Below are 19,278 nucleotides of genomic sequence, written 5' to 3'. Positions count from 1 at the left end.
GGTGGTGGATTGCCCCTGCTGGAGGTGAATTTGGGATGGCCAAGGGGACCCCAACACCTCAGCTGAGCCCCCAAACCCTCCAGTCCCTCTCCAGGAACGCTGACCATGAAAAGCCACTGCCCTTCCTGGACAGACTGAGGGACATTTGGGCCCAAGCTCTGCACAGGTTCAGCCAAAGGCAGATCTGATTTTCCTCACCCCAGGATGTGAAGGTGTTTGGAATATGTGAGGGAACCAGAGATTCCCATTCCTCCTTCCCACCCAGCATGGAAAACCCCACAGAACCCTCCTAGGTCTGTGTTCCAACTTCTTTCCACTGCACAAACTCATTTTCCAGGTCACTTCTGAACTCTGGATACCCTCCTCAAGAATGCAAAGTCCTTCTCCCTTTCCTCTCTGACCTTGCCAGGTTCTAATTTATTACTTCTTGGTGCATTATCATCACTGACTCAAAATCAATACCCACTCCACATCTGCCAGGGTTTATCTGCAGGGGAATCTGCTGCCTGTCCATCAGCAGGACTGACAGCCATCCCTTTCCCTCCCTCTCATCCCTGTCCTCTCCCTTTCCCCAGCCCAAATCCATCCTGTGGGCTCACACTCAGGGCCAAATCCATGCCAGCTACAGGGCCAGGAGCCTTCAGCCTCATCCCTCGCTTTTCCCGAGGTCACCTTTGGGTGGGGATGAGCAGGGAGAGGTGCAGGGGTCCCAGAGTGTTGGGGAGCCTGAGGCTGATGCACAAAGACCCTCCTGGATGAAAGCAGCAGCTCCCCCCTCACCTCCTGCTGCTGCTCCCTCCCTCCCCACCCTCCTCAGCAGCTCCCCCCACTCCCCCCCGGGACGTTTCATCGCTCTCTCCCCTACTTTAAAAGGAGGGGAGTTAAAAAAATGTAATTAATTCCCTCCATTTCTGAGCTGGCCCTCAGGGCCTGTGGCCGTGGAAGCTGCAGCGGGGGAAATGTGCACCCTTTATGATAAAGGAGGCGGCTTTGGGGAGGGAAGCACAATTAGGACCTTGCAGCTGGGCAATCAGGATCCGGCTTTGGGGTGGGGGCTGGGGGGCTGAGGGGACCCAGAGATGGGGACAGATAACAGAGGGACAAGGGGAGGGCAGCCCAAGCCCAGTTTGGTGGCCAGGCCTTGTCCTGGAAGAGCGGGCAGCTGCTCCTCAGGGGCTCCTGAGAGTCATGGGACATCCCAGAGTGACCACAGCTCAGTCCCTGAGGGACATCCCAGAGTGACCACAGCTCCATCCATAAGGGACATCCCAGAGTGACCACAGCTCAGTCCCTGAGGGACATCCCCAGAGTGACCACAGCTCAGTCCCTACATGACATCCCAGAGTGACCACAGTTCCATCCATAAGGGACATTCCCAGAGTGACCACAGCTCAGTCCCTACATGACATCCCCAGAGTGACCACAGCTCAGTCCATAAGGGACATCCCAGAGTGACATCCCCAGAGTGACCGAGCTCCATCCCTAAGGGACATTCCCAGAGTGACCACAGCTCAGTCCCTGAGGGACATCCCAGAGTGACCAGTGACCACAGCTCAGTCCCTGAGGGACATCCCCAGAGTGACCACAGCTCCATCTATAAGGGACATCCCAGAGTGACCACAGCTCAGTCCCTGAGGGACATCCCAGAGTGACCACAGCTCAGTCCATAAGGGACATGCCAGAGTGACCACAGCTCCATCCCTACAGGACATCCCAGAGTGACCACAGCTCAGTCCATAAGGGACATCCCAGAGTGACCACAGCTCTCCAGGGTCCCCAGGTGACCCCTGTCAGCTCCTGAACACACCCAGGAACATCAGGGACATCCAGGGACACACTCAGGGACCTGCAGAGACATCCAGGGAAGGGGCTCCTGGCAGTGCCACTCCTGAGGCTGTGGTGCTTCTTTCCTGGGAATGGGGACAAATCCTCCGTGTCCAGGAAAGGGCTGGGAGTGGGAATGGGATCAGTTGAACCCTTGGGTGTGACACCAGGCAAGAAGCTCCCGGGAATTCTCTGCCGGGGAGGCTGAAATCTCCCTGGGTTTCAGCTCCTGGGGTGCTCCCACTTCACCTCCCCGGGCATGGAGAATCTGCCCGGGAAACCTGCTGGATCTCCGGGCTTTAGGGAGGACAAAGCTCTCCCAGTTCCTGCAGGAGGGAGCTCGGTCCCTGCCACCCCCGGGCTGCCCCAGCTCCTCCCCAGCCCTCCCAGACAGTTTTTGGGGGGCACCCAGCTCGATCTTTCACATTTTTCTTTCCCTGCTCTGTGCAGGCAGAAGGAAAAACCCTTCCCCACATTAATGCTTTTTGATCTCTGTGGATTCATTTCCACTTGGCGGGAAGAGGAAGAGTCGATTATTCCACACATACATTAAATGGGAACAAAATGAAGAGGTGACTGTAGGACGGCTGAAAGCCGAAGAAAGAGTTAGGAGGAGATAAATACACTTTCCCCAAAGATCTCCACTTGAAAGGAGGATAAATATATGCAAATATGCCCCTAGGTAGGACTAAAATGACTTGTGTAGCAATCACTAACACTGCACTCACAAAACCAAGCAATTAATTTCGAATATTTTCTAAATCACCGCAGCCAGCTGAGCTGGATCCCAGCATTCCAAACCGAGCACCCATTACATTCGCTCTGCACATCCACAGGGTGCTTCACACCTCCTGCACCTGGAAAATCGCTGGTCGGGGTCACTGCAGCTCCTGGCATCCAATGGCACTCCCGGCCAGGTTTTGGAGCAAACTGGAGCTTTGTGCTGGGGTTTGGGGGCTGCTCCTGAGGGTCCTGGAGGTGTTTCCAAGCCCAGCCGTTCCCTCAGCCTTCTGCTGGGGTGACCTCGAGCACAGCCCTGCCTCTCCCGGGTGTAACCAGGCCGTGGCTGAAGCCTCCACTTGGATTTTGGGGATTCAAGGCTGACAAACCTGGGGCTGCTCCCCGGTGAGGCTGCACCCTCCAGGTGTTCACCGCCCTCCAGGAGCCCCCACAATCCCACAGCTCCTCCACTGCAAAATCCCGATTTCCTACCCCAAACCTCCACTGGAAAACGTGTGCAGAGCCGGGAACTCTCTTGAGTGCCTGAATCCTGCATTCCCTGCACCCCACGGGATACATCACACCAGCCCCTCCAGAGCAGTCCCGAACAGCGAAAAACCAACCCAGGAACGGCACCGGCGCCTTCCCGCGGCCTCAAACACCTCAGGGAGGTTCCAGCACCGCGGGGAAGGGACCTGGGACACGGCAGGTGACATGAGATGAACGCCTGTGCCCTACGATGGCCCTGGATGGAGAGGGCTCGGGGTGGGATGGAGCCGGGGATGCGATGGAGCCGCGGCAAAGCGGAGCCGTGGGGAGGAGGAGGAGCGGGGAGGAGGCGGTGGGAAGTTGTTACCTGATTGTTCAGGGCTATGGTGAGGTTCCAGCGGGAGCACTGCATCTTGTTTTGGGCACCCTGCTTCTGTAGGGATGTACAAATCACAGACAAGGTCTGAGGAAAAGGCTCTAAGCTACGCGCAAAGAACGGGAAGGGCTCGGCCGAGGGGAGCGGGGGCGGATGCTCCGGGAGGGAGCAGCGGGAATCCCACGAGGGGACGGAAACACCGCGGGGACAAAGCGTCCCCTGAGGGCTCTGAGACATCCCGCGGGAGAAGCGGGGCTGGGAGGGGAGGAGAGGGGAAGGAATTATGTTAAAAACTGCTGGGTCTGGGAACACGAGCCATGGTCCCTGGCTTGGAACACCAAAATCTGCTTCAGGATACCAAACTCTGCTCTGCGACACCAAAATCTGCTCTGGGACATCAAACTCTGCTTTGGGACACCAAACTCTGCTCTGGGACACCAAAACCTGCTTCAGGATACCAAAATCTGCTTCAGGATACCAAAATCTGCTCTGGGACACCGAAATCTGCTTTGGGACACCAAACTCTGCTTTGGGACACCAAACTCTTCTTTGGGACACCAAAATCTGCTCTGGGACATCAAACTCTGCTCTGGGATACCAAACTCCACTTGGAAACACAAGGCACAGTCCCTGGTTTTGGGACACCAAAATCTGCTCTGAGACACCAAACTCTGCTCTGGGACACCAAACTCTGCTCTGGGACACCAAAATCTGCTTTGGGACATCAAACTCCACTTGGAAACACAAGGCACAGTCCCTGGTTTTGGGACACCAAACTCTGCTTTGGGACATCCAGTTCTGCTCTGGGACACCAAATTTTGTTTTGAGACATCAGTCTGTGCTCTGGGACACCAAACTCTGCTCCAAAACACGAGCCACAGTCCCTGGCTTTGTGACACCAGACTCTGCTTCAGGACACCAAACTCTGCTCACAAACACAAGCCACTGACCCTGGGTTTGGGACACCAAACTCTGTTTTGGGACTCTGAAACATGAGCCATCTCCCTGGCTTGGGGACACCCAGCTCTGGTGTCCCCCAGACAAAAGCAGGAAGCAAAGGCCAGGCTGGGTCACCAGGGAGGGAACACGGAGGTGTTTGGTGGGGTGGGGCTGGGGGAGGCCAGCGGGTGCCAGGTTATGGACAGTGATTTTACCGAGCAGGAAACACCAGGAGAGAGAAATGGGAGAGACAAACGAGCACCTCAACACCCCAAACTCCCCCAGGGCTCTGATTTCAGGCCCTGATGGGCAGCTCCCCTCGGGGAAGGGGCGGTTTGTGCTTCCCCACCCATCAGCATCGAGCGCTTTCCCTGATCTAATTTGGATTCTGAGACATTTTATGGACAAACACAGGATCAGTCCCAGCCTTCCCCGGCCTCCTGATTTTTTTGAGTGAGCACAAGCAAACCACCCTGGTGCTGCTTCCATCCTCTGCCTGTTGAATCCTACATTTCTCTGTGAATATTTGGGAAGGGAGAGCCTCAGTGGGAAATCCCCCTGGTGGAACAGGAACCATCTCTGGGACCCTTCACCCTGAATGTTCTGGAATACAAATCATGGCTCGTGGAGCCAGCAGGAGAAAGAAGGAAGGAGAAAGCAGGAAGGCAGAACCACGGGAAACTGGAATTCCCAAACACTTGCAGACCAATGGAGATCTGGGTAATTTGGGGTTGGGAATGGGTTGGGCTTGTGGCTTTTGTTCTGCATTTCTGGGTAAGCTCAGACCCGCTGGGGGCAGCTGGGGAAGGAGCTTTGGGGGCTTGGTGAGGGATACAAAAGCTGAGAAAGGAGCAAACACACCCCAAGGCTCCCCAAAAGCCAGACCCAAACCTGTGCTGTCAGAGCAGCACCACAGGGTCCCCACTGGTCCCAGCAAATCCCAGCTCCTTTAGGAACTTTTATTCCTCCGACAGAGCCAGACCCAAATCCAGGACAAGGTCTCCTCTCCTCCTCCCTCCTCTCCCTCCTCTCATTCCCACTCCGCCTCCCGGCGGTGCCCGCTGGCCCCGCAGCCCTCGGGGCTTCCAGAGGAGATTCCTGGGATGCTCTGAGCCCGCTCCAAGCCTCCGGCAGTGCCAAAGGAGCTGCACCGCAAAAAAAACCCCGCGGATCCCGGCCCGGCCCCCGGCGAGGCTGCTCCGTGTGCTGCTAGCCCAGGGAGTGCAGTGATAGCCCAGGGAGGGCAGTGATAGCCCGGGGAGTGCAGTGCTAGCCCAGGGAGTGCAGTGCTAGCCCAGGGAGGGCAGTGCTAGCCCAGGGAGGGCAGTGCTAGCCCAGGGAGGGCAGTGCTAGCCCAGGGAGGGCAGTGATGGCCCAGGGAGGGCAGTGATAGCCCAGGGAGTGCAGCGATAGCGCAGTGAGGACACTGATAGCCCAGGGAGGGCAGTGATAGCCCAGGGAGGGCACTGATAGCTCCGTGAGCTGCCAGCCCCAGGCTCGTGCACTGGCAGTGATGTCTCGGGATTTCAGCTTTGCTGTTTTCATGTGTTTGTAACCCTGCAGTTCTGCAGTGTGTAACTCTAACTCCACACACAGTGGCAGCTGCTGCTCTCCCATTTTGGGCACACACAACAATTCCTCTCTGGGCTGGCAATCAAGGACACCTCACTGTCCTAGGCTCTGAGAAATGGAAACAAAAGAGAGTTGTAGGGGAGCAAACCTGGGGTAAATGACTTCATTACCTGAAGCTGTAATTGCAGGATTAACCCCAATGTGCAAATGAACCAAACTTATAAAAGTGTGAAAACCTGTGACCCGTGGTCCATTTCTGGGTGTAGCCCCTGCCCTAAAAGCACCTGAGCGGCCTTCAATAAAAACAAGCGCTTTTTATTCCCTAAATTTTATCTAGCCTCTGTTTTTAGGTAGCCCCAAAAGGCATCACCAGCCGCAGCCCTGCCCCGGGCTCCTCTCTGCCTCGCCGCTCCCTGTGATCAATCGAGGGCTGTAATCAGTTAAGCCCGGTTTAAGCGCGGTGTAAGAGACACCAGCTCGGCCCGGGGGCTCTGGGAGAGGTCAGGGCGAGATGAAATCGCGCTGATGAGCCCGGCAAGTGCAGCTCTGGCAGAGCCCCGAGCCCCGAACAGCCCGAGCTGGCCAGAGAAAGGGAAAATCAGAGAAAGGGAAAATCAGAGAAATGGAAAACCAGAGAAAGGGAAAATCAGAGAAAGGGAAAATCAGCGGCGCTCAGCTCCTGTTTGCTCGCCTTCCCCATTCCCAGTATTATTTAAGGAGAGGATTTTCCTTCCCAGTCCACCCCAAAGACTGAGCAGGACCCCGGGCACTCTTTGGGTTTTCTGAGGCTGCCACAGCGGGGGGATTTTTAAAGTCAGGGCCTCTTTATTCTTCACCCAAAGGAAAATCCCAGCTCCCGAATCCAAGCAAAGCCTTTGGCAGCCCCGCACGTGCTGTCCCTGCCCAGCCCTCTCTGCAGCCGGGGAGCGCTGCGGGATTTTGGGGAGCTGCTCGTACCAAACAGGATCCTCCAAACCCTCCCGGAAAATCGGGAATCAGGGGTGAAGGAGCTGCATCCAGCGCGGAGCAGAGTCTGGGGAAAAGCGGGGAGAGGCTTTGGATCCTCGCTGAAATCCAGGATGGAGCAGCACCGCCCCTGGAGCTCAGATGTTCCAGCTCCAGCACCGCTCTGCTTTTCCCTTCTCCCCAGAACGGGCCATTCCCAGGGATGGGCCGGGGAAAAGGAGCCCTTTGTGTTCCCTGGTGGTCACCAACAGCCCCAATTCCATCCCACGCTTCCCAAAGAGGAGCCTGGGGACACCCGGGGACACCTGGAGACACCCCGGAGGCCGAGGGGCTCTTTGGGCAGGACAGGCACTGCCCGAGGCTATTCCTGAAATCGCAGAGCTCATCTCTGCCCTTCAGACCGGAGAAACTCTGCAGAATTCACTGCCCCGCACCCCAGATCCCACCCGGCCCTAATCCCAAACTCCGAGCACACAAAGCGGGTTTGGCTCTGAGCGGGCACTGCCCCACCAGGAACTGCATGGAAGGAATAAAACGCGGCAGGATTGATGAAAAACGGCGCAGGCACGAAAAGAACAGAACAAAATCTTTCCCCCGCAGCGCTGAGAAAGCCCCGAGGGAGCGGGGATTGGATTCTGTCCCTGCCCCAGTCTCCAAAAGCCGCTGGGATGGAGTTCTCCTGCCGAGTTCGAGGTGTTTACTGAAGCAGGGGATGGATTAATCCCTGCCCGGGTATCTCGGCTCTGCCGTACCTGGGGAGGCAGCGCAAACCGCGCTCAATTCCGCTGATTATTTATTTGTGTGCACATCACAAACGGGGAAAATCTTGGAACAACGAGGCAGGAAAGCAGAAGCTCCTGGGTTAACGCCTCCTTTGCGGGCACAATTTGAGCTTTTGGCCACCTCTGAATGTGCTCCGAAATAAAATATCTTTTAGAATGACAAAGCAAAACCACCACGAAGCGATCTGGATCATCAGAGCAGAAAAAGCCTCTTTTTAAACTCCTTTTTTTTTTTTTTTTTTTTTTTCCCTCACGGACGCCATCCGTGGCCTCTAACGAGGCGATTTTTCTGAGGGGAAGAAGAACACCTGGTGGAAAGCGGCAGTGCCAGGGCGCTGCCTCCTTGCAATGAAACCTTTTCCAAGGAAAACAGCCCCGCATCCCCCGGGCGGGATCCGCGGCGCATCCCTCATCCTCCCGCACAAACTTCATTCCTTAACCCCACAACTCCCGGCTGAGCCACGAGATTTTGATGAGAATAACTCCATCCAAAACCCGCAAAAAAATGGCAAATCCTCGCTCTGTGCCCGTGCTGGTGCCAAGGGCAGGAGCGCGGCTGCCACTCCCTCGACGGCTCGAGCGGATTTTGGAGGCACCTCCTGCCGCAGAAGTTTAAAAGCACACAAGGCTCTGCTGATCCCGAGATAAACGCTGGAAAAGGGATTAGAGATACTTAGCGGAGTAGAGGGAAGACTCAGGAAGGGCTGATCATTTTAAAGATATGACTATTTAAAGATAATGATTGCATAAATTTAATTAATGCATTTTCATGCCGCAAATGGCCGTTTTGTAATTAATGTATCTGGCCTCGCTAAGCATGGGAGATCACATCTCCCGCCCCCTCCCCTCGCGAGCCCCCCTCCGCCTCCCGTTTAATGAAAGACAGAGAGCAGATGACAGAAACAATTTGTCAGCCCGCGCGGGTGTCAGATGCCTAATTGGTTGCGCTGAGTTAGTGCGAAGTGAAGGGGGAGAGGGTCGGGGCTGGGGGCTCTTCCCTCTTCATGCCGAGCTCCGGGCTGCCTGTCCGCGCCGGCAGCGAGGGCCGCCAGTGTTCCGTGTTAATTGATGGCGATTAGGACACAGATTGGCTGTGGCAGGCGCTGGGCAGTGACAAGCGGGGGACACCCGCGCACAGCTGGCACTTGTCACCGCGCCTCGCCTGCCGGCAGCGGGGACACTGCGCGTGGTGCTGGCCCGCTGCTCAGTCCTGTCCCGGTTCTATCCCGATCCCACCCGGGTTCCATCCCTGTTCCATCCTGATCCCATCCCGGTTCTATCCCGGTTCTATCCCGGTTCTATCTCTGTCCCATCCCTATTCCATTCCTGTTCCACCCCGGTTCTATCCCTGTTCCATCCTGCTCCAATCCCGATTCCACAGCAATCCCATCCCGGTTCCATTCCTGTTCCATCCCGGTTTTATCCCTGTTCCATCCCTGCTCCATTCCTGTTCCATCCCGGTTCCATCCCGGTTCCACCCCCGTTCTATCCCTGTTCTATCTCTGTTCCATCCCTGTTCCATCCTGATCCCATCCCGGTTCTATCCCTGTTCCATCCCAGTTCCATCCCGGTTCCATCCCGGTTCTATTCCTGCTCCATCCCAGTTCCATCCCGGTTCTATCCCAGTTCTATCCCTGTTCCATCCCAGTTTCATCCCGGCTCCAATCCCGATTCCACAGCAATCCCATCCCTGTTCCATCCTTGTTCCATCCTGCTCCCATCCTGGTTCCATCCCAGTTCCATCCCGATTTTATCCCTGTTCCATCTCAGTTCCATTCTGATCCAATCCCGATTTTATCCCTGTTCCATCCCAGTTCCATCCTGATCCCATCCTGCTCCTATCCTGGTTCCATCCCAGTTCCATCCCGGTTTTATCCCTGTTCCATCCCAGTTCTATCTCAGTTCCATCCCTGTTCCATCTCACTCCTGTCCTGCTCCCATCCTGGTTCTGTCCCTGTTCCATACTCCCATTCCAGTTCCATGCCAGTTCCATCCCTGTTCCATCCCACTCCTATCCCTGTTCCATCCCGCTCCCATCCCGCTCCAGGCTCAAATCCCAGCTCTGCTCCCACCATCCTGCTCAGAGAGGAACCGGGACCTTGGCTCGGGGTTTGGGGCTCTGGGGAAAAGCTGAACCCCCCAAACCAGATCCCAGCTTGGGTTTTATCCACCTTGAACCCTGTCAGGAAAAATCTCCGTGTCCCACCTGCTCCTGTCCCTGCCTCACCACGAGCCGGTTTTAAACCCGAGACTAAGGCTCATGTAAGGACCAGCTGCTGGCAGCTCTTTGCGGGTGCCTTTGCACAAAGTTTGGGGCTCCGGGGAAGAGCTGAACGCCAAAAACCAGAGCCCAGCCCGGGTTTTACCTGCCCTGAGCCCTGCCAGCCTTTGCACCTGAGAGATCCTGGGAAAATCTCCGTGTCCCGCCTGCCCCCGTCCCCCGCCTCGCTACGAGCCGGCCTTAAACCCGAGATTAGGCAGAGCGGAGTTAATGTATGGACCAGCTGCTGCCGGGGCTTTGCTGTGCCCGCGGGTCAGCGGCAGTAAAGCCCCGCCTGATGAATTCTGCCCTGGTCATTATGTGCAGGAGAAAAAACCTCCTGAACCCACAAAAAACGGGAATCTGGAGCTTCCGGAGGGGGAGTGACCCCCACACCCCCGCGGGACAAAGCCCGAGGTCCAAAGCCCTGTTAGGAGTGGGAATTGCCTCGATTCTGGAATGTTCTGTGCTTTTCTGAGAGCTCTGAGCTCATTAAAGTGTTCATCACCAGCAGCAGGCGCGGCAGGGCTCAGCTCACCCTTCCCCAGAAAAACCAGCCCAGGAAGGCAAAAACTCGAGCCCAAGAAAGGGCAAAACTCGAGCCCAATAAAAGCTAAAATCTGAGCCCAAAGAAGGCTGAGACACAAAAGGCCCAAGAAAGGCCAAAACTCGAGCCCAGGAAAAGGCAAACCTCAAGCGCAGGAAAGGCTAAAACTTGAGCCGAAAAAGGGTAAAACTTGAGCCCAAAAAAAGGTAAAACTCGAGCCCTAAAAAGCTAAAACTTGAGCCCAGGAAAGGCCAAAACTCACACCCAAAAAAGGTAAAACTCAACCAAAAAAAAAAAAAAAAAAGGCCAAGACTAGAGTAAAAAGAGCTGTAAAAACTCGAACCCAAGAAAGGCTAAAACTTGAACCAGCCCTGGGGTTTTTTAGAGCAGGAATTTGAGCATCCCAAAAGCTGATGGGCTCATTCCAGCCAGCCTTGGGATAAGTCAAGCCCAGCAATGAGAATTTCAGAGCAGGGGGTGGTTTGGGGTCTCTCTAGGCCCATCCCTGTGTGGGGGTTTGATAAGGTTTGATAAGGTTTGATAAGGTTTGATAAGGTTTTGTCAGCTTTGTTTCAGTGCCACGAACAGGAATGGGGTGAGGAGGAGGAGCTGAGAACAGAAAATGTGGAATTTCCACGCCGGGCCCTGATTTAAACCCACACCCAGAAGCCACAAAAGGAGAAGCTCCTGCTTTAAATCCCAGCTCCTCCTGGAAAAGGCTGACAAAGGGTCAGCAGGTGATGGATAAACGCTGTGGGGAAGATAAACAACATTTTCTTTTAGAGGAAAAACCTTTCCATTGGCATCCATGGAAATGGAAAGGGTGAGGGAGATGCCAAAATGAGGCAAAACGCTGCAGTTTGGGGCAAAGCACAATAAAACAAATGATCCACATGCAATCATTTCTGTTCTTTTGCTTACAAAGAAGGAAAATCAAACTCTCCAGGGAGAGCTGAATGGAATGACCCCGTTTTGCTGTGTCCATCACCCAGAGCCCTCCTGCTTTTCCCTTGTCCTTGGGATGAGGGTTACAGGTGCACACACAGCACGTTCCCACCGCTCTGTTTGTGTCACCTGCACACAAAGAGCAGCAAACCCCCCCAGAAATCACCAGATGTTTCACATCTGGGGCCTGACCTTCTCCCCTCAGGCCTGGCTCTTCCCAAGGAAGCAAATCCAGAAGAAAAGAGGGAGAAAAGCCCGGATTCCTGAATGTTTCCCTGCAAAGCCAAGAGAGCAGAAGCCGAGTCTGGTCTAAGCTTAAGAATGATAAAAAAAGGGGCTGAAAGTGTTGTAGATAAAACGGAGGGATGATTAAAATCCCTTCAAAAAATCCAGCAGGCACAAGCTCTGAGGAATACCCAGAATTTATGGGATTTTCTCTTTCCAAGAACAGCCCTGACACACCCTGGCATGGTCCACTCCTGAATTCTCCCTCCTGGTCCGTGAGGGAATGGGAATGGGGAATCCTGGGGCGGTGGAGGAGGGAGGGAGGAGGTTTATTGTGCCCAGGGATTCCAAATCCCTCCTGGATGCTGAAGGATCCCAAATCCCCTCTCAGCTGCTGAAGGATCCCAAATCTCTCCTGGATACTGAAGGATCCCAATTCCCCTCTCAGCTGCTGAAGGATCCCAAATCCCCTCCTGGATGCTGAAGGATCCCAAATCCCCTCTCAGCTGCTGAAGGATCCCAAATCTCTCCTGGATACTGAAGGATCCCAATTCCCCTCTCAGCTGCTGAAGGATCCCAAATCCCCTCCTGGATGCTGAAGGATCCTAAATCCCCTCTCAGCTGTCAAAGGATCCCAAATCCCCTCTCAGATGCTAAAGGATCTCAAATCCCTCCTGGATGCTGAAGGATCCCAAATCTCCTCTCAGCTGCTGAAGGATCCCAAATCTCTCCTGGCTGAGGGGAAAAGCCGGGTTTAGCTGAGCCGTGCCCGTCACGTCCCCGCCGCCGAGCGGCAAACGAGTTCTGATGCACAACTGGGATTTATTAAATGACATCCAACAACTGTCTCATTAAATCAGGGCTCCAGCGCGGGCCGGAAATCTTAATTTAAAGTGTCACCAACCATCGGAGTCAGGTGGTTCGGGCAGGGCAGAGAAACAAGGGGAAGAAAACGGGGCTGACAACATCGGAAGCGGCCGCTGGTCCACACCCCAATTTTTGATTTTTGTGCTGCTCGGGCCAGAGGTTGGAAAAATCTTTGTTCTGCCTTTGCTTTCCCAGGGTCCCCGCCATGAACGCTCGAGCACCTTTGGGGTGTTTGAGATGCAGCGAAGGTTGAGGCCGAGATTGCCTCGCAATTGAAAACGCGGCCAGCGGTAAATTCAGTTTGTGCGCGCTGGAAAGGCTTCGACTGCCGGGCAGGGGCGGCGGGGGCTGGAGCCGCTCCCCGCGCCCCGGCCAAAATTAAATTTCAAAGTTTAATGAGTTGCGAAGGGCGCGGGATTAAAGCAGCGCGGTGCCCGCAGCGGGAGGAGGGAGCGGGAGAGAGAGGCAGCGGAAAAATCCCACCCAGCCCCGAACGTCAGGGAACAGAGCAAGTGAAAAATGTCAGGGCAAATTGCTCTTGACAGTGTTAATATCTGCACCTCATAGCAATAATTACATGTAAATAAATAGTGAAATAGCTCTCAGCTGGAGGCTGCGCTCCGCGCGCAGATGCCACTCACAGCCAGCTGGGGACCTTTCGCTCCTCCGCGTCCCCCTCCCCTCCCTCCTTCTCATTCTCCTTCCCTCCCTCCTTCCCTCTCCAGCTCCATCCGTGCCAGAGCCGCCAGAGCGAGCGCTGCCGGCCGCGGTTCCGATCTCCGAGCTCTGAGCTCAGCCCTCCCCCGCTCCCTGCGCTCCTTCCCTCCCCAAACCCCGGCAAAACCGCGCCGCTCCAGCCCCTGGCCGGGGAAAAGCCGATCCCGGGGGCCGTGGGGGAAACTCGGGGATGGGGTTGGGGATGGGATGGGATAGGGTGGTGACGGCACAGCCACCTCTCTTCCCAGCACTGGGATTGCTTCTCTTATGCCAAGCCTGGCTCTGGTTCTGGAATGTTTGGATCAGCAGCGGGATGCAGGAAAAGGCCTCATTTCCCCAGGAGATGCATCCCAGGGGGATCCCCGGGGATTTGTCTGCCCTTGTCCTCCCCAAAATCAACTCCACAACCCCTCCCCTGCTGAGGAGCCACTGGAGAACTGCCCAGCCAGGAGAGGACAGAGCCACATCAGGGAAGGGAAGATGTGGAGTGGAGTGGAGTGGCTGCTCACTGTCACTGCCAGGAGGGGTCTGGGGATGAAGAGCAACACCAGGGTGAGCAAAGCTCTGCCACCATAACCTGTGGGGTCCCTGCCAGGAAAGGGATGGATGGTGAGGTCATGGATGGGAGTGGAGATGGGAAAAGGGCTTGGAAAAACGGGATGGAAGTAGAGATGGGATAAAAGCTTGGAAGAGCAGGGTGAAAATGGAGATGGGATAAGAGTTTGGAAGAGAGGGATGGAAATGGAGATGGGATAAGAGTTTGGAAGAGTGGGATGGAAGTGGGAATGGAATAAGGGCTTGGAAGAGCAGCCCGGGCAGGATCAGCAGGTCCCTCTTTGTTGCAGGACATCCCCTGAGCTGGACAGTGAGGCCAGGAGCTCACCTGGCTCCTGGTCCTTGGGAGGGACAGTCACTGTCACCATCCCTGAGCTCCCAGCAGCTCCAAGAGGAAAATTCCCTATTTAAATTATTTATTATTCCCATGGATATGACCTGTGGGTGCCTGAGAAGGGAGTGCTCCAAAGGGCTGAGAGCAAACACAGGGCTGCAGAAATATGGAATTGGTTTGGAGCCAGCACAGCCCTTGGCAGAGCCTCAGGGCTTCAACCTCACATTCACAAGGGATAAAATCCCCGTGCCTCCACTCCTGGCCTTGCACTCACAGCCCCTGGCACCGTGAGCAGGAACATCCCGGGGGGAGGAGATGCCAGGAGGTGACAGGAAAAGGTTTGGATAAAGTCAAGATTTCATTTCAGACCCAATCTCCTCCTTTGGGACAAGTCCTGCACCCTCAGTGCCAGCCCTGCAGCCTGGGAATACTGGGAGATCTAACTGGGAGCTGAGGGCTGTGACTGGGAGCTGTGGGTTCATACTGGGAGCTGTGACTGGGAGCTGGGAGCTGTAACTGGGAGCTGTGGGGCTCTGACTGGAAGGTGTGACTGGGAGCTGTGGGGTTCATACTGGGAGCTGTGGGCTCTAACTGGGAGCTGTAACTGGGAGCTGTGGGCTCTGACTGGGAGCTGTAACTGGGAGCTGTGGGCTCTCACTGGGAGCTCTAACTGGGAGCTGTGGGGTTCCACTGACATCTCTCAGAGCTGAGGGATTATTCCTAAAATAATTTAGGGATTAATTTATTCCTAAATAAATAAGGAATATTATTATTCCTAAATACATCCCGGTATTATTCCCAAATAAATCCAAAGATGTTCCACAACACGAACCCCTGCTCAGCAGCCAAACCCCCACCCCAGAGTACAGTGAATAAAAACCCCAAAATTAAACCCCCAAACCCCTGGCAGGATGGGGAAGCCGTGCCCCACCACACCCCTGTGCAAAGCAGGAATTATTTTATTCCTAAATACATTAGGAATATTATTATTCCTAAATATATTCTGGTGATTTTCCTAAATAAATTCTAAGATGTTCCACAGCACCAAACTCCTCCTCACCAGTGAATAAACACCCCAAAACAAAAACCCCAAAATAAAGCCCCTCAAACCCCTGGCAGGAGGGGGAGGCCCCTGCTCTACCACATCCCTGTGCAAAGCAGAAATTATTCTATGCCTAAATAAAAATTAGGAATATTAATATTATTCCTAAATATATTCTGGTGTTATTCTCAAACAAATCCAAAGATGTTCCACAACACCAAACCCCTCCTCAGCAGTGAATAAAAAACCCCAAATAAAAAACCCAAATAAAAACTCCCAGAACAAACTCCCCTAAAATAAAAACCCCAGAATAAAACCCCAAAAATAAAAGCCCTAAATAAAAATCCCAGAATAAAAACCCCAAAAATAAAAACCCCCAGAATAAAAACCCCCAAAATAAAAACCCCAAAGAAAAACCCCAGAATAAAAACCCCAGAATAAAACACCCCAATAAAAACGCCCAAAATAAACCCCCCAAAAAACCCAAAATAAAACCCCCCAGAATAAAATTCCCAAATAAAAACCCCAAAATAAAACCCCCCAAAATGAAAACTCCAGAATAAAACCCCAGAATAAAAAACCCCAAAATAAAACCCCCAAAATAAAACCCCCAAAATAAAACCCCAAAATAAAAACCTCAAAATAAAACCCCAAATAAAACCCCAGAATAAAAAACCCCAAAATAAAAACCCCCGAATAAAAAACCCAAAATAAAACCCCCCAAAATAAAAACATCAAATAAAGCCCCCAAAATAAAAACCCCAAATAAAAACCCCAAAATAAAAACATCAAATAAAGCCCCCAAAATAAAAACCCCAAATAAATCCCCAAAATAAAACCCCAAATAACCTGGCGCTCCTGCCCCACCCACCCCGTGTGCAGCAGGAGAGCTCCGAGGTTTGAGAAAATCCCCCCAGAATAAAAAACCCTGAAATAAAATCCCGAAACAAAACCCCCAAAATAAAAAAACCAAAAGAAAAATCCCCAAAATAAAAACCCCAAATAAAAACTCCAAATAAAAATCCCAAAATAAAAATTCCCCAAAATAAAAACATCAAATAAAACCCCAAATAAAACCCCAACTAAAACCCCAAGTAAAGCTGGCGCTCCTGCCCCACCCACCCCGTGTGCAGCAGGAGAGCTCCGAGGTTTGAGGAAATTCCCCCCCACCGCCCCGCGCTGCAGCAGCAGCAAACACAGCTCCATTCTTCGAAAAACAAATATGTTCTTTGGAGCTTCCTGCTTGTCAAACACCTTTTTGTTTAGCTCAACAACTAATCCACTTATCGGAGGATAAAGCTGCCAGTGAATCACCACTATGATAAAAGCATGCACAAAATTAGCAAAAATTTGCCTATGGCTCCTGCACATTGAACAAACAGCAGCCAAGAGAAAAAAAAATGATTTTTTTTTCTTTTTTTCTTTTTTTTTTTTTTTTTTAAATAACTGAGATCCCCAGGAGAGATTGTGTCAGATAGAGGCTTTTATTTTGCTGGCAGTTTTTTCCTCTCTCTCTTCTCGCATAACCCGAGCACTGGGGCTGGGAGATGCTGGGAGCTGATATGAGATCCACGGAAATTGGCGCTGTTTGAATAAGCAGGAGATGCAGCCAGGCGAAATTTTAATAAGTTGATTTTTTTTTTTTTTTTTTTTTAGCATAAATGTTCAGGCATTGGCTGCTTCCCTCTCAGGATTCTGCAGCACCTCGAAAGATCCTGAGTTTGTCCTTCCCTGCTCCTCGAGGTGTCCTGGAACGCTTTGGGGTTTGAAATCCACCCTGATGAGGGGATGGGGAAAATCCCTCAAGGCTGGGAGTGCCCTGAGCACGAAATTCCGAAATTCTGATATTCCCAAATTCCGAAATTCCCAAATTCTGAAATTCCAAAATTCTGAAATTCCCAAATTCTGAAATTCCCAAATTCCAAAATTCCAAAATACCGAAATTCCAAAATTCCCAAATTCTGAAATTCTCATATTCCCAAATTCCAAAATTCCAAAATTCTGAAATTCCCAAATTCTGAAATTCTGAAATTCCTAAATTCCTAAATTCTCAAATTCCCAAATTCCCTTCCCTGCCCCTCCTGAGCTCCTGCAGCTCAGCAGCCCTGGGGGCACTGGGATTTCCCCAGTCCCCCAGAGCTCGGGAATTTCCCCAGCGGGGATGTGCAGGGATGTTCTGGGCAGGGTTTGGGGCAGGGTGGGGATTTCTGGCATTTCTGGACACTCCAAGAAGGGGAATAAGGGGGTGAGAGAGGGGCAAACAACTCCTGAGGCTTGGGCTCCAAAGGTGTGTCCAAATAACCCAAAATACCCCAAAACAACCCAAAATACCCCAAAATACCCCAAAACAACCCAAAATAACCCAAAATACCCCAAAACAACCCAAAATAACCCAAACCTCCCTATGGGCCAAGGCAGCATCAGAGTGGATTCATTTTCCTGGGCTCTGACTCGTTCTCTGGGGGTCTCTGGGAGCTCTCAGGGCCTCTCTGGGGCTCTCTGTGGCTCTTTGGGGCTCTCTGGAGGCTCTCAGGGCCTCTCTGGGGCTCTTTGCGGCTCTCAGGAGTTCTTTGGGGAGCTCTGGGCATCTCTGAGGCTTTGGAGGGCTCTCATGGGCTCTCTGGGGGCTTTCAGGGCCTCTCTGGGGCTCTTTGGGACTCTCTGGGGTTCTCTGGGGTTCTCTGGTTGTTCTGGGAGGCTCTGGGGCTTTTGGGGTCTCTCTGGAGCTCTCGGTATCACACGGGCTCTCTGGGTCTCTCTGGATCTCTCTAAGGCTCTCTGGGGCTCTCTGGAGCTCTTTGGGTCTCTCTGGATCTCTCTAGAACTCTCTGGAACTCTCTGTGTCTCTCTCAGTCTCTCTGGATCTCTCAGTCTCTCTGGATCTCTCTAGAACTCTTTGGGTCTCTCTGGGGCTCTCTGAGGCTCTCTGTAACTCTCTGGGTCTCTCTCAGTCTCTCAGTGTCTCTGGATCTCTCTCAGTGTCTCTGGATCTCTCTAGAACTCTTTGGGCTCTCTGGGGCTCTCTGATTTTTGCTGCCTGCTCCTTCCCCTTCCCCGGGCAGCTCCAGCCCTGCTGTCCCCACCCCATCCCCGGGGTCCCTCCCAGCAGTACCAGTCCCCCCAGTCCCCCCAGTCCCCCAGAGCCTCTCCCTCTGCTCCTCAGCCCCACAGGCTCCGTTCCGGAGCTCTCAGGGCTGGCAGAGCTTTTCCCCAAGCCCCGGGGCAGGAGGTCAGGCCCAGCGAGTGTTTCAGTTTAGTTCCAGATACCAGCCTGACACGTGGGCGCCTCTTGATTCATTCCCAGCTCCCCTAAAAGCTCCCGGGCTCAGCCCTGCTCCGGTCCGAGATTGGGGACAGAGCAGTGGGGATGTGGGAGCTCTGTCCGTGCAACCCCCAGCACTCGGCACAGCTTCCCAGAGAGGGAGGGAGACACAGAGACACAGCCCCCCAGTTCTCCCAGTTCTCCCAGTTCTCCCAGTCTGGCCGCTGTGCTGCAGCTCTGAGCCAGCCCTGTCCCCCTGCTGGTTCCCAGTGCCTGCCTGGGCTCTGGGAAAAGAGGATTTGGGATCGAGGGGCTCTGAGGGGGCTCTGAGGGGTCTGGCTGTGCCCCCGAGCCTGGGCTGGCTTTGGTGACCTGGGATAGGGGATTGTCCCTCTCAGAGCGTTGTCACTTAAAGGTGACAAAGAGAGAGAAACTAAAAAAAAAAAAAAATCTTAACTCTGCCCTTCCCGTGGGGATTCGGTGTGGGGCTGCAGCCAGAGAGCCCCAGAGACCCCCTGAGAGCCCTAAAGAACCTCAGAGACCCTCTGAGAGCCCTAAAGAGCCCCAGAGAGCCCCTGAGAGCCCCAGAGACCCCCTGAGATCCCCAGAGAGCCCAGATATCCCCAGATAGCCCCAAAACCTCCCAGATTTTAGAGCCAAAGCATCCCCAGGAACTCCTCTGTGCCCCCTGTGAGGGATTTAGGGTGGGAGGGGGTGTTTGAGCCCAGCTCAGGGTTCATCCAGCCTCTCCCGTGCTGAGGGAGGGTTTTGGTGCTGCAGAACATCTTTGGGCAGCAGGACCAGGCACAGCTCGGATTTTTTTGGGAATAACCCCTCGGCTTTGGGGGATGGCAGC

General features: G+C 53.7%; 1 protein-coding gene across 9 annotated transcripts in view; it reads right to left on the bottom strand.

The window, feature by feature from the left end:
* PAX7 (paired box 7) overlaps positions 1-19,278 on the bottom strand; it is a 110,503-nt gene that overhangs the window by 10,391 nt on the left and 80,834 nt on the right. For 5 of the 9 annotated variants that reach the window (XM_033079690.2, XM_033079693.2, XM_033079692.1 and 2 more), the window contains one exon: positions 3,401-3,466. The exons of the other annotated variants lie outside the window; for them this stretch is intronic. In XM_033079690.2, coding sequence (XP_032935581.1) covers positions 3,401-3,466 — 66 coding nt within the window. The remainder of the gene's footprint in view (positions 1-3,400; positions 3,467-19,278) is intronic. 9 annotated transcript variants of the gene reach the window in all.

This window comes from Catharus ustulatus, chromosome 24, assembly GCF_009819885.2.
Source record: "Catharus ustulatus isolate bCatUst1 chromosome 24, bCatUst1.pri.v2, whole genome shotgun sequence".
Classification (NCBI taxonomy): Eukaryota; Metazoa; Chordata; class Aves; order Passeriformes; family Turdidae; genus Catharus; species Catharus ustulatus.
This window is presented reverse-complemented; position numbering and strand designations above follow the sequence as displayed.